General features: G+C 49.2%; 1 protein-coding gene across 4 annotated transcripts in view; it reads right to left on the reverse strand.

Annotated features, from left to right (window-relative positions):
* PCNT (pericentrin) overlaps nucleotides 1–10,684 on the reverse strand; it is a 111,481-nt gene extending 100,797 nt beyond the window's left edge. For 3 of the 4 annotated variants that reach the window (XM_032276520.1, XM_032276522.1, XM_032276519.1), the window contains exons 1-3: nucleotides 10,514–10,683; nucleotides 8,262–8,474; nucleotides 1–149 (exon numbers count right to left, since the gene is read on the reverse strand). The exon at nucleotides 1–149 is cut by the window's left edge and continues 172 nt beyond it. In XM_032276520.1, coding sequence (XP_032132411.1) covers nucleotides 1–149; nucleotides 8,262–8,474; nucleotides 10,514–10,567 — 416 coding nt within the window. In that variant the 5' untranslated portion in view covers nucleotides 10,568–10,683. Of the gene's footprint in view, nucleotides 150–8,261; nucleotides 8,475–10,513 lie in introns of all 4 variants that reach the window. The other variant, XM_032276521.1, reaches the window with a different exon arrangement.
* Between the last annotated feature and the right edge of the window lie 3,653 nt (nucleotides 10,685–14,337).

Consider the following 14,337-nt stretch of genomic DNA (forward strand, 5'->3'; position numbering starts at 1 on the left):
CTGACGGTGATGACCCCACGCTGCTCCGGATGGTGGTCGCTGACGGTGATGACCCCACGCTGCTCCGGATGGTGGTCAATGTCCCACCATCGAGAATGGTGGTGCAGCTGTTCCAAGTCCTCTCTCTTCTCTCCATCACAGTCCTCCAGCTAAGAAGGGGAGGGCCGAAACAAGCTTTTAAAGCAACGTCCGCGGCTGCAGCCTCAGGCCCTTCCTAGGTCCTCTACCTGCAGATCTGTGCTGACTCCATTTCACAAGGAGAGCTCACTTCCACCTGTTCAGAATGTGCACCTTCCACCTAAACAATTCTCAAGTCCTAAACATTGTTTAATGCAAATCATTTCCCTAATGATGTTCCTGCCCCTCTTCATAACGAATTCTACTCTTTAAAAAAACTTAATTAATTTTTGAGACAGGGTCTCACTCTGTCACCCAAACTGGCATGCAGTGATGCAATCACAGCTCACTGCAACCTTGACCTCCTGGGCCCAAGTGATCCTCCTGTCTCAGCCCCCTGAGTAGCTAGAACTACAGGCATGCGCCACTGCACCCAGCTAATATTTTTATTCTTTGTTGAGACAGAGTCTCTATGTTCATACTGTTCCCAGGCTGGCCTCAAAATCCTGGGCTCAAGTAATCCTCCCACCTCAGCCTCCCAAAATGCTGGGATTACAGGCATGAGCCACAGTACCCAGACTAACCTGCTTACAACAAGACTATTCATTAAGAACATTTCAATTTCCTCCCAAAATAGCAAAGAGGAAAAATGACAGTGTAGGCTTTTCAGGATCATTAGATGAGTCACAAGATGAATGCAGAGAGAGTAAGCACTCATGTCCAGTGATGATGCCTGAAAATAAAATCTCAGGCAAGACTTCATTTAACAATACCCTAGCATCAACTGTCTCAGAATCAAGAGGCAGTGAGCAATGCGTGTCCGAGGATGAAAAGGGCACACGGGAGTCTCCATCAGCTGCCTGCTCACATGAAGGATTCCACCTCAAATGAACCTCCACCATCCACTTCCCTAAGAGGACACCTATCAATATTCTTTCACTTCTAATGTTTGTGTGCCAAAATTTAGTTGCTACAAAGCGGTTGGATCAAATTTCTAATAAAGCTGTTTTAAATTATTGCTTTATTCTTACTTCTGTAAATTACTTGCAAAACAACTTAAAATGACAAAATAGTAAAGAGGGTCCAGGAATCTGGATGATAAATGGTGTCCTGGTATTTGATACTAATATGAGTTGGAAAAGTGCTGGAACCACACTTCTGAAACCTTCTACAGCACTGGTTAATCTTCTTCAGCCAAAGTTTTTGTATTTTCTTCTGAAATTCTTGACCTCTGAGCAATTTTTGGAGGGTTCTTTTACAAAAAAAATGGTCTGGCACAGTGGCTCATGCCTGTAATCCCAGACCTTTGGGAGGCCGAGGCAGGTGAATCACCCGAGTTCAGGAGTTCAAGACCAGCCTGGCCAACATTGTAAAACCATCCCCACTAAACAATACAAAAACTACCCAGGCATAGTGGAATGTGCCTGTAATCCCAGCTGCTCAGGAGGCTGAGGCAGGAGAATCACTTGAACCTGGCAGCAGAGGTTGCAGAGAGCTAAGATTGCACCACTGCACTCCAGCCTAGGCGACAGAGCAAAACTTCATCTCAAAAAACAAAAAAGCCTCTCTTTATTCTGTTCCTCATCCATAACTGAAAGGTCAAACTCTGCTTTCTACCACCGCTTTATTTTTATGGTTTTTTTGAGACAAGGCCTCACTCTTCCACCCAGGCTTGAGTGCAATGGCACCACCATAGCTCACTGCAGCCTCAAAATCCTGGGCTCAGGTGATCCTCCCAACTCATTCTCCTGAGTAACTGAAACTGCAGGTGTACACTGTCATGCCCAGCTAATTTGTATATTTTTTACAGAGACAGAGTTATAGTATGTTGCCCAGGGTGGCCTTAAATTCCTGGGCTCCAGTGATCCTGCCACCTTGGCCTTCCAAAGTGCTGGGATTACAGGCATGAGCCATCAAGCCTGACCTTGCTTTCTTTCATTTCTCAGTTAATTTCCAGAACTGAGACAACTGTTGCATTGGTTCAAGTATTTTTTCATCATGCACTTCACTTAACAAACTGTAAGGAAGATAGCTGAATCCTGACTATTTACCATAAGGTCCTTCTGCAATTCTATCTTCACTTGCAACCATCCTGAAAAAAAAACTAAAATCTTAAAACTGGTTAAAAATAAGCCTTCTGAGGCCGGGCGCGGTGGCTCAAGCCTGTAATCCCAGCACTTTGGGAGGCCGAGGCGGGTAGATCACGAGGTCAAGAGATCGAGACCATCCTGGTCAGCACGGTGAAACCCCGTCTCTACTAAAAATGCAAAAAAATTAGCTGGGCATGGTGGTGCGTGCCTGTAATCCCAGCTACTCAGGAGGCTGAGGCAGGAGAATTGCCTGAGCCCAGGAGGCGGAGGTTGCGGTGAGCCGAGATCGCGCCATTGCACTCCAGCCTGGGCAACAAGAAACTCCGTCTCAAAAAAAAAAATAAAAAAAAAAAAATAATAATAATAATAATAAGCCTTCTGGCCAGGCGTGGTGGCTCACACCTACAATCCCAGCACTTTGGAAGGCCCAGGCGGGCAGATCACCTGGGGCTGGGAGTTTGAGACCAGCCTGACCAACATGGTGAAACCCCATCTCTACTAAAAATACAAAATTAGCTGGCTGTGATGGTGCATGCCTATAATCCCAGCTTCTCAGGAGGCTGAGGCAGGAGAATCGCTTGAACCGGGAGGCACCAGTTGTGGTGAGCCGAGATTATGCCACTGTCCTCCAGTCTGGGCAACAAGAGTGAAACTCCATCTCAAAAAAAAAAAAAAAAAAAAAAAAAAAACCCCTTATATCATCTTAGAATTTAATAACATATCCTGTAAGAATATATTACAGGCTGGCCATGGTGGCTGACACCTGTAATCCCAGCACTTGGGGAGGTCGAGGCGAGTGGAACCCCTGAAGTCAGGAGTTCAAGACAGGTCTAGCCAACATGGTAAAACCCCATCTCTACTAAAAATACAAAAAAATTAACCAGGTGCGGTCATGGGTGCCTGTAATCTCACCTACTTGTGAGGCTGAGGCAGGAAAATTGCTTGAAACCCAGTGGCGGAGGTTGCATTGAGCCAAGATCACACCAGAGCACTCCAACCTGGGCAATAGAGCGAGACTCAGCCTCAAAAAAAGGAAAAAAAAAAAAAAAAAAAAAAAGTACACTGTGGAAATCAAAGCAAGCAATTTATTATATGTTGGAAAACATAATTATTTCTCCTTTACACACACATATGCACGCATGCACGCACACACACTTAACATCTTATGCTGTTCAATAAGCTCATTAGGCTCCCCATAATCAAACCTCTCACAATTTATACATGGGTAAAATAAAACAAATGCACCTTTTAGTTATATTCAAAGCACTGGCACAACATACAACATAAAGGCTCCTCGAGGATTCCTACTCTAGAGGGGAGTGCCCTGGACTGGGACGTTGGTTGGCCACACAGCCACCTACTGCTAGCTTTATAACAGTGGACTCTTCCTAGAATTTCACTTTTCAGAAGAGCATTATTCTGAACACAAAATCACTCCTATTTTAACATCTAATACTGGATTAAATGCATATTAAACTCAATTATCATGAATTATTTTATAACACATATGAAAAAAGTCCTTTTAGACTCAACTGATGATGTACAAAAAGTTAATGAAATATCTGCTTTTTACAACACCAATGGTTTTTATATAAATAATTATAACAAAAAGGCCTCATTAAGAAATCTGATTCATAACTTAGTATTCAGCAGAAAGATTATGGCTCTACTTTACACATACCACTTATTTTACCTGTAGATGTGTAAAAAATATAAATTTTAGCCAAGTGAGATAGCTCACACCTGTAATTCCAGCACTTTGGGAGACCAAGCTGGGAGACGTGCTTGAGTACTGGAGTTTGAGACCAGCCCTGGCAACCTAGTGAAACGCTGTCTCTACAAAACCTTGTTTAAAGTTAGCCAGGCATGTTCACACATGCCTGTAGTCCCAGGTACTAGAGAGGCTGAGGCAGGAGGATCACTTGCAGCCAGGAAGTGAAGGCTGGAATGAGCCATGATTGTGCCACTGTACTCCAGTTTGGGCAACAGAGCAAGACCCTACTTAAAAGAAAAAAAAAAAGAAGAAAAAAAAAGCTGATGTCCAAGATCCTGTAGGGGTTAATTCCTGATGACTGCATATTTAGCTTATTAAAATAACAGGAATTCTGTGGGGAAAAAAGCTGGCTAGTACCTGACCTTTGCCCACCATTTTAGAGCCATTAGACAGGAAGATGAGGTGTTTCTCTGCTGATTTCAAGCTGCAACTGTGCAGAGGGATTCAGGATGATGTGAGATGAAAACAGGTCAGGCCCTGCTAGGCCTTCATTCCATGCAGAATTCTGGCGCAGGAGCACGTAATTTTTCCAGAGAAAATATCCTTACATTTTACCAGCTTCTGGTTTTGAAAATATTGCTTTAAATATGTTACTACTCACAGTAACAGTTATTTTATAAGAAACAAAATGCTTTACCTTGGCCATCTTCCCATTGCTTCACCAAGTTTTGTGAAAGCAGACCCCTCCTCACATCTCCCACCCCATGCTTGAGGGTGAAGGGTTCTGTTCACTGTTGTCAGGAATGAGTGTGTGTATGCATCGCTACGTCACGGGGACCAGTAATGGGCCTGCTATTTACACACTGCTTTAGGATGTCCAAAATACAGATTTTATTACTGGTACAGTTATATTCTAAAATGGAAAAAATTTGTTATATAATAAAATAATAAAAATTGTTACATAAATACTTTATATAATAAAGTAATATGTTTATTGTAGAAAATACCAAAAATAGGCTGAGTGCGGTGGCTCATGTCTGTAATCCCAGCACTCTGGGAGGCCAAGGCAGGGGATCACGAGGTCAGGAGTTCAAAACCAGCCTGACCAACATGGTGAAACCCCATCTCTACTAAAAATACAAAACCGGCCGGGCGCGGTGGCTCAAGCCTGTAATCCCAGCACTTTGGGAGGCCGAGGCGGGTGGATCACGAGGTCAAGAGATCGAGACCATCCTGGTCAACATGGTGAAACCCCGTCTCTACTAAAAATACAAAAAATCAGCTGGGCATGGTGGCGCATGCCTGTAATCCCAGCTACTCAGGAGGCTGAGGCAGGAGAATTGCCTGAACCCAGGAGGCGGAGGTTGCGGTGAGCCGAGATCGCGCCATTGCACTCCAGCCTGGGCAACAAGAACGAAAAACCATACAAAAAAAAAAAAAAAAAAAAAAAAAAAAAAAAAAAAAAAAAAACCAAGCACAGTGGCATGCACCTGTAATCCCAGCTACTCAGGAAGGTGAGGCAGGAGAATCGCTTAAACCCAGGAGGCAGAGGTTAATGTGAGCTGAGATCTCACCACTGCACTCTAGGCTGGGCAACAAGAGACTCGAAGGAAGGAAGGAAAGAAGGAAGGAAGGAAGGAAGGAAGGAAGGAAGGACGGAGGGAGGGAGAGGAGAAGGAGGCAAGGAGAAGAAAGGAAGGAAGGAAAAGAGAGGAAGGAAGGAGAAGGAAGGAAGGGAGGGAGGAAGGGGAAGGGGAAAGGGAAACGGAGGAAGAAAGGATGGAAGGAAGGAAGGAAAGTAGGCAAGAAGGAAAGAAGGAAGGAAATACCAAAAACAATAACAAGTAAAAAACCAACAACTCTATTCCTTTCTGACCACCATTGTTAATATTCTGGTATGTACCCTTCTGGTTTTGAAAACAAAAATCAAAATGGTTTTCACACGATCATCTTCCTGAATGAAGGCATGCACTAAATAGCAGAGTTAGAAACTAAGAGAGTCTATAGCTGATGAAACAGCAAAGTATGCATGTTTAACCAGGAGTCCACACCATGCCTTCACATGTTAACACCCCCAACAGTCACCAAATACGACGTACACAAAATGTGTTCAGTTTATAATGGTTTTCTGATAGGATCCGGAGATCCCACATATATTTCTCCATCTCTGTCAGCTTACCACTTTTAAAACGTATATGCAATCAGAGGGCTGGGCGCAGCGGCTCATGCCTGTAATCCCAGCGTTTTGGGAGGCCAAGGTGGGTGGACTGCTTGAGGTCAGGAGGAGCTCAAGACCAGCCTGACCAACATGGTTTGAAACCCTGTCTCTACTAAAAGTACAAAAATGGTGGTGAACACCTGTAATCTCAGCTACTTGGGAGGCTGAGGAAGGAGAATCACTTGAACCCTGGAGGCAGAGGTTACAGTGAAACAGGATCCTGCCATTGCACTCCAATCTGGGTGACAGAGTGAGACTCTGTCTCAAAAAAAAAAAAAGCATATGCAACCAGAATATATCAAAAGTAACTTTCTGGCCAGTGTGGTGGCTCACACCTGTAATCCTGGCACTTGGGGAGGCTGAGGCAGGAAGATCACTTCAGCCTGGGAGGCAGAGGTTGCAGTGAGCTGAGTTCGCACTACTGCACTCCAGCCTGGGTGACAGAGAGAGACTCTTCCTCAAAAAGAAAATAAGGGAAAAAAAAAAGACACCAACCCAAAAACCAAAAAAACTCAGGAGAGAAAAAACAAAATCCAGGATTTGTAGGTACAATAACACAAATTTTAACTGTTGGCACCAATTCAATTTTTTAAATAAAGTAGGATAGACACATTATGACCTTGAGCCAGATTCTGCCCTTGGCCACCAGATTTCCAGCTAATCCTAGCAAACACCTAAACCTGCACCCACTCTGCTGCAGCAGCAGGGACACTCAACACCCAAGGCCCTGATTCGTAATTCACACAAGAGGCCCAAGGACACCTACAGGCAGGCTTGCAGCCCCAAGAAGGCTGGAAGGCCAGCCCCTTCAGGACTCAGTGTGCCACCCACACCCACCCACAGGGTGCCCCTGCAGCGCACAAGGCCTCAACAGCAGACCCAGTCTCCTCCAGCAACACCCCATTTCTGCAACAGCTTCACCCCTTCCCTCCTCATCTCACTTTATTAAAAAGGTAAAAGACAAAGATGACAAGCTGGTGCATTTACAAGTACGTGAAGGAATATTATGTTTTAAGTGTCCCAAAAAACACCCATCAAAGGGGCTGGCTGATACACACAACCACACAGGAAGAACTCCCAATTTTCCATTACAAAGCAAACAACAGACACTTGCCTTCAAGTAGTTAAACCAAAATTTCTTAAAATTACATAATAAAGATAAAACAGGGCTAGGTGCAGTGGCTTGTGCCTATAATTCCAGTATTTTAGAAGGCTAAGGAGGGAGGGTCATTTGAACCCAGGGGTTTGAGGCTGCAGTGAGCTGTGATCACACCACTGTACTTCACCCTAGGCAACAGAACAAGGCCCTGTGTGGAACAAGCAAACCAAAAGAAAAGAAAAAGAAAAAACAAATTTATTAAGAATAAAAGAGTTGGCTGGGCGCGGTGGCTCACACCTGTAATCCCAGCACCTTGAGAGGCCGAGGCGGGTGGATCACAAGGTCAAGAAATTGAAACCATCCTGGCCAACATGGTGAAACCTCCTCTCTACTAAAAAATACAAAAATTAGCTGGGCATGGTGGAGCGTGCCTGTAGTCCCAGCTATTCGGGAGGCTGAGGCAGGAGAACTGGTTGAACCCAGGAGGTGGAGGTTGCAGTTAGCCAAGACTGTGCCACTGCACTCTAGCATGGTGCCTGGTGACAGAGTAAAATTGTTCCAAAAAAAAAAAAAAGAGTAAAACCATAAAAACTTATTTTTTTTTTTTTGAGACAGAGTTTCACTCTGTCACCCAGGCTGGAATGCACTGGCATGATCTCGGCTCACTGCAACCTCCCCCTTCTGAGTTCAAGCAATTTTCCTGCCTCAGCCTCTGAGTAGATGGGATTACAGGCGTGCGCCACCACGTATGGCTAATTTTTATATTTTTAGTAAAGACGGGGTTTCTCCATGTGGCCAGGCTGGTCTCCAACGCCTGACCTCAGGTGATCCGCCCGCCTCGGCCTCTCAAAGTGCTGGGATTACAGGCGTGAGCCACCACACCCGGCCCTCACTTTTTATAACTAAAACATCGCCCTCTTTCCTCACTTTTGAAAGGGAAAAACCAGATCAAAGACCACCTTTAGTAAAGCACACTAGAAATCACCAAGCAAAATGTTTAAAGACAACACTGAGCAAATCTACCTGAGCTGCAAAGGCCCCTCCTGCCCCATCAGGGCTGTGGTCACATGATGGGCTTTTGTAAATGTCCCCTCCTCCACGGACTTCGCTGTCGTCCTTGGCTACCGGACTCTCCTCCTGGACAGGCGCATTGACAGCCGAGCCCTTCCTCTTCGCCGTCTTTTTCTCCGAATGCGCACCGTCGCCTTTGGTTTTTCTCTGTCGGAAGTGAGCAAGCTGCGCAAAAACGTAGATAAGTAGTAAAGGCAGAGGTAAATAAGAAAAAAATAACAGAACCACAAGGTCAACAGACTGGTGGGGACCATGAGCCCGAGGGCTGACCCAGTCTACTCTGCCACACCTAGCCAACAGATCGCTCTCCACAAACACTGCCTTCAGCAATATCTATATCCAAGGGGTCTAACAATGAGGACTGCTAATTATGCCTGATAGAGAAAAGAAAACCAGACGGCTAACTGGCAGAACAGCTTTCCTAGTCCTTGACAGTTTACAGAAAAATAGAACTTTAAAAAAATACGTCTATATAAAAGACTGATAGCTTAATTGAGGCATATTTAAGTTTTAAAATGATATAAAAGCTAAATCTCTCCCTTCTTGCCCCAATTTTCCCCCAACTGGAGAAATAGATAGCCCAGCCAAAACTTCCTAGCCATAGATTCTGAGACAAGGTACAGAAATAGCAAAAAATTAATTAAGCCAGGTCAATCTCACATCTTCCTTTACGGAATCAGATGTTCTATTTTTCATGACACAGCTCACCAAAGCACCAGGGACCTCCACAGAGCATCGCCCATCAGAAGGCACAGTCTAGCTCTGCTCAGTCCTCAAATCCGAGGGTTTGAGACTATGTGCGTGCCTCATCTCCCACTAACGTCTTACTCAAGAGGGATGCGATCCCACGTCAGCCTCTCACGGCGAGGCATCTGTTCTCTCAAATGACAACTGTGGCTACAAAAACAAATGCATGGAACACACGTTTGTATAAATGATAACACAAGTACACAAGCTCCTGGACCCAGGAAGATTACACAATGCAATCTGGACAAAAAATGGTCTCTCAAGGAAATACTTTATTCAAAGCCAACCCCATCTCGTTTATTTTCATGCCCTCCTCCAGCACACCTAACCATCAGGGGATAGCACAGGCCTGGTCTGCAGCGTGGGTCGCCCTACAGGCGGTGTCCTGTCCCCCCTCCCCACCCTCCACGCTCCCCCAGCAGGCTCCGGGCTCCCCTTTCCCTCCTGCCCCTCAAACGCCGGCCCAGCTCCGAGTCCCCTGCCCGCCGCGCCCGGAAGCCCCGCTCTTCCCCAGCACCCTGGCCCGAGCATCCGGGGAAGCCGGGCGCACCTCGCAGGGAGGCCAGCCTCGTGCCGGCAGCTCCCGAGGTTCCGCCTCGTGCTCTGGGGACCCCAGTTCCAGTGCCCCCGAATCAAGGGCTCTGCGCGCTTTATTCCCCACAAGAAACCCAGGACGGTGGCCATTAAACAGAGCGCCTTAACACGACGAAACCCAAGGCGGGATAAAGACGGGAACGCGTCCCTCGGAGAAACCCGGCGCCAGCACCGCTGGCTTCTCGGCAGCACCCGGACGGGCAGGACGCGCGCCCAACGGCGCCAGGAGCGCCACGGGGGCCTTTCACCCAGGAGGGGCTGCGACGCCGCGGGAAACGCGCGTGGGAAAGCGTCTCCGACGGACGGAGCGGAAGCGCGCCATAAGGAGGCGCTGAGACTGCCCGCGCCACGCCCCCGGCCGCGCAGGAAACTGGCCCGAGACAGCACAGCCCCCAGAATACCCGCCGCCCACCCCAAGCCACCTGGGTCCGGACCACGCAGGGGTCGTTAGAGGCTCCAGCCTGGGGCCCAGCACCCACCACACCTCCTCTTCGCAGCCACACCCCCTCGCCACGCCCTGCTCTGTAGCCCCGCCCCTCCCGGCGTGCTCCGCGCCCGGCCCGTCGCCGGAGGAGGCACAGCCCCGCCCCGGCCCGCCCGAGAGGCGCCGCGCGTCCCGGCCGCTGAATGGCTATGGCCGCGGCGGGGGCGGGCCCTGGCGGAGAGCGGCGGATTCAAGATGGCGGCGGCCAGGAGGCGGCTTCTAGCGGAGCCGGCTTCTAGCGGAGCCGGCTGGAAAAGGGAGACCTCGACGGCAGCTTCCGCCGGCCGCGTCCGCTGAAGACAAGGGACGGTGGCTGGCATTGGAGCCGCCCTTAAGACTTCACGCCGGAGCAGCAAGAGAAGAAGGCCCTGATGTTTACCTTCGCCCTCCCGGCCTCCACCTTTCTGCGCCGTTGCTCTTGCTGAGCTTCCATCTCCCTCAGACTCCGCGCGGAACGCCCGGTGGTGGCGGGGCTGACAGCGAGTCGCCTTCGCTCTATTTACACTCCCTCCCCCGCACCGGGGCTCGCCCTCCCCCGCGACAAGTGTCACGCAGCCGCGTTCCCGCCCCCGCCGCGCGCCGCCAATCAGAGGGCCCGCGTTCCCGGTTTCGCGCACGCGCCCTCAGGGCCGTGCAACCTGGGCAGAGCGCCGCCCTACATGCTCATCGGCCACAGATTGGTGCGCTCACGTACCCGCCTCCTCCGGCAGGACCAGTAAGCGGAGCGCGGAGGCCTGACGCCCGCTGTGATTGGCCGGTTTTAAAAGCCGGCCGAGCCCCTATTTGCGCTGCTGGTCTCGCGCTACGAAGACTCAGCTTGGTGGCCCGCGGGCCGCCCCGCGTGCAGCTGCCACTGGGACAGGACCAGGCCGTTTTCCTCAGCTCAGGAGTTCGTCGTTGGCTGTGGGCCGCCGACTCTGGAGGAGACTGCTGAAGTGACCGAAGCCCGGACACAGTCCCGGGTCCGCACGGCCTGTGACCTGCGGCGGAGCCGTCGGGGTGGGCGTTTTCTCAGCAGCCCGCGCGCGTGGGCGGGACTCAGGAAACTAACTGGAGCGAAGTGGCAGAAAACCCTGACGCGGTGGGTGACCCGCCGGGTCCTGTGGTTTCCTGGGGCGTGTTCTAAAGGGAATCGCCTTCTTTCCTGTGTCCAAGGCTGGTTTCTGGGTTTCTCTCTCGTCCCGCCGCTTGTTGGTGCGCCCTCACTTGCAAACCCTAGGTGGTGGGGGGCGCGTGCTCGTGTTGGGGGCAGTCACGGCCCTGCCCCGAGCGTGCCGGCGTGGCTCTGCGCCGACCCAGGCTCACCGTGCAGCCTCCACAAGAATTTGTGATTCTCAGCAACTACAACTTAAATGTCCTTCAGGAAGCCCTGGAAACTCGACCGCCAGAAACTTGCTCCTCCTGCCTCAGGCCACAGCCTTCTGTGTCTACTAAAAATATAAAAATTATCCGAGCATGGTAGGGTGTGCCTGTAATTCCAGCTGTCAGGAGGCTGTCTCCTGGTGTCCAGCAGTCTCCTGGTTCCCAGACTCGGAATTGGATGGCTTGAGCAAACTCCGGGCAGCGGGCTCCTGAGAGCAGCAGTCAGGCAGGCAACACAGCCAAGTGAGCAGGGGCTGTGCCTGCAGGCTCACCCTTTCCAGAAACACCCAGATTGAGCCTGGATCTCACAATTGTTACGTGTTAAAATACATTTAGAACTGTGGGGCGGAGGGGATGTGCCCAGTTCGCCTGGACTGTGTTCCTCAGAACCGCAGAGTGGTTTCTGTGGACAGTCTAGAGAAGTTCTGCAAATGTTGGACTTGGGTTTTATTTCGTTGGTTTTCTTTTTATAGACAGGGTCTCAGTTTGTCATACAGGCTGAAGTGCAGCCTCAACCTCCCTGGTCTCAGGTCATTCTCCATGTCAGCCTCCTGACAGCTGGAATTACAGGCACACCCTACCATGCTCGGATAATTTTTATGTTTTTAGTAGACACAGAGTCTCCCCCTGTTGCCCAGGCTAGTCTTGAACTCCTGGGCTCAAGTGATCCGCCCTCCTTGGCCTCCCAAAGTTCGGGAGTTACAGGCGTGAGCAACCTCGCCCAGCCTCAATTCATTTTAAACTATTAAAAAGCTGTCAAGGCCAGGCAACCACTGCACTCCAGCCTGGGTGACAGACTGAGACCCTGACTCAAGAAAAAACAAAAGCTGCCCAAATAAATTTAGATACCCTGAAGGAAGGGACCATAACTCCCCGCCCCTTAAGCGTAGACTACGCATAGCCCCTTCCTCCCAAAGAGTGCAGTAAAGAAAAGGAAATAGTCACTTTGTTGTGGAGAAACTGTGACAGACTCCACCTCTGCCAGGTGACTCGGGTCAGCCTCACAGAGTTACAGTTGAGGTGACCGTCTGCTGTGATGGAATGACAGTGGCCCTTCTCCCCCTAGAGGCTTCGTTTCTATAGCCTGCAGTCCCAGCCTAGCCAGGAGAAAACAGACAAATTTCAATTGCGGGACATTCTTCAAAACACCTGCCCTGTACTCTTCAAACCTGTGAAGGTCATCAAAAGTGAAGAGTCTGGGAAGGAGCCTGAAGAGAGAACTAAACGTAATACAGTGTTCTGATGGGTACCGGGTACCGCCTTAGGGACATGAGTCAAACCCAAGGAAATTAGCAAAGTGTGGGCTTCAGTTAATTTCGTCTCAGTATTGGTTCATTAATTGTAACAAATGGACCAGGCATAGTAGGTCACACTCAAAAATTAGCCGGATGTGACGCACCTGTAGTTCCAGCTACTTGGGAAGCTGAGGCAGGAGAATTGCTTGAACCCTGGAAGTGAAGGTTGCAGTGAGCTGAGATTGCACCATTGCGTTCTAGCCTGGGCATTGCAGCAAGACTCCCCATCTTAAAAAAAAAAAAAGATTATAACAAATGTAGCATAATAAGGTAAGGTTTTAATAAGATGGGAAGCCAGTGGCTCACACCTGTAATCCCAACACTGAGAGGCCAAGGTGGGCAGATCACGAAGTCAGGAATTCGAGACCAGCCTGACAAATGTGGTGAAACCCCGTCTCTACTAAAAATACAAAAATGAGCTGGGCGTGGTGGCATGCGCCTGTAATCCCAGCTACTAAGGAGGCTGAGGCAGGAAAATCGCTTGAACCTGGGAGGCAGAAGTTGCAGTGAGCCAAGATCGCACCGCTGCACTCCAGCCTGGGCAACGAGCAAAACTACGTCTCAAAAAGAAAGAAGAGGGGAAGCCACGTGTAGTATGTGGGATCCCTCTCCATGTACTGTCTTCTCAGTTCTGTAAATTTAAAACTGTTCTTAAAAGGCCTATTAAAAAACCTGACAAATCTGTGCCCTGTGGAGCGTGTTATAGAGATCCCGAGGAGGCAGTTCTTAGGCTTCCCAGTCACTTGGTAGTCAGAGCTGCAGACGCACAGGCACACTCACTCCTTAAGTTACTATTTCAAACCATATGTAATAGTATACTTGATCAAGACATGAATGTCATAGGCATTCCACATCAAACAAAGTAACATTTCACAAGAGAAGGGAGAGGAAGAAAAGTTAACCAGTCCAAGGAAAAGGAGAATCTGTCTTGCATGGAAGTGTCTGATGTGGGCAGAGCCTTCAGCAGCAGGTACCGAGGGCTTCCCACTAGCGACAGCAAGACTGTGTCTGTACAGCTGCTTTGACCTGGTGGAGTTTTGCTCTGCATGGCCATAGAGTACTCTGGTGAGGACTGATAGTAAGAGTGTGCTTGTTTATGTCCTAATCTGGATGGGTGCAGTCCCTGTTGGCCTGATGCTTTTTTTTTTTTTTTTAAAGACGGGGTTTCACCATGTTGGTCAGGCTGGTCTTGAACTCCCGACCTCAGGTGATCCACCCACCTTGGCCTCCAAAGTGCTTGGATTACAGGCGTGAGCCACCATGCCCAGCCTTTTTTTTTTTTTTTTTTTTTATAAGAGTCTCACTGTGGCCCAGGCTGCAGTGCAGTGCTGCAATCTCTACTCAACTGCAGCCTCCACCTTTTGGGTTCAAGCGATTCTCCTGCCTCAGCCTCCCAAGTAGCTGGGACTACAGGTGCCCACCACCACGTCTGGCTAATTTTTGTATATTTTGTGGAGACCGGGGTTTTGCCACATTGCCCAATTGGTCTCGAATGCCTGACCTCAAGTGATCTGCCTGCCTCAGCCTCCCAAAGTGCTGGGATTAC

Source organism: Sapajus apella, unplaced genomic scaffold, assembly GCF_009761245.1.
Source record: "Sapajus apella isolate SASKATOON/1434 unplaced genomic scaffold, GSC_monkey_1.0 scaffold8, whole genome shotgun sequence".
NCBI lineage: Eukaryota > Metazoa > Chordata > Mammalia > Primates > Cebidae > Sapajus > Sapajus apella.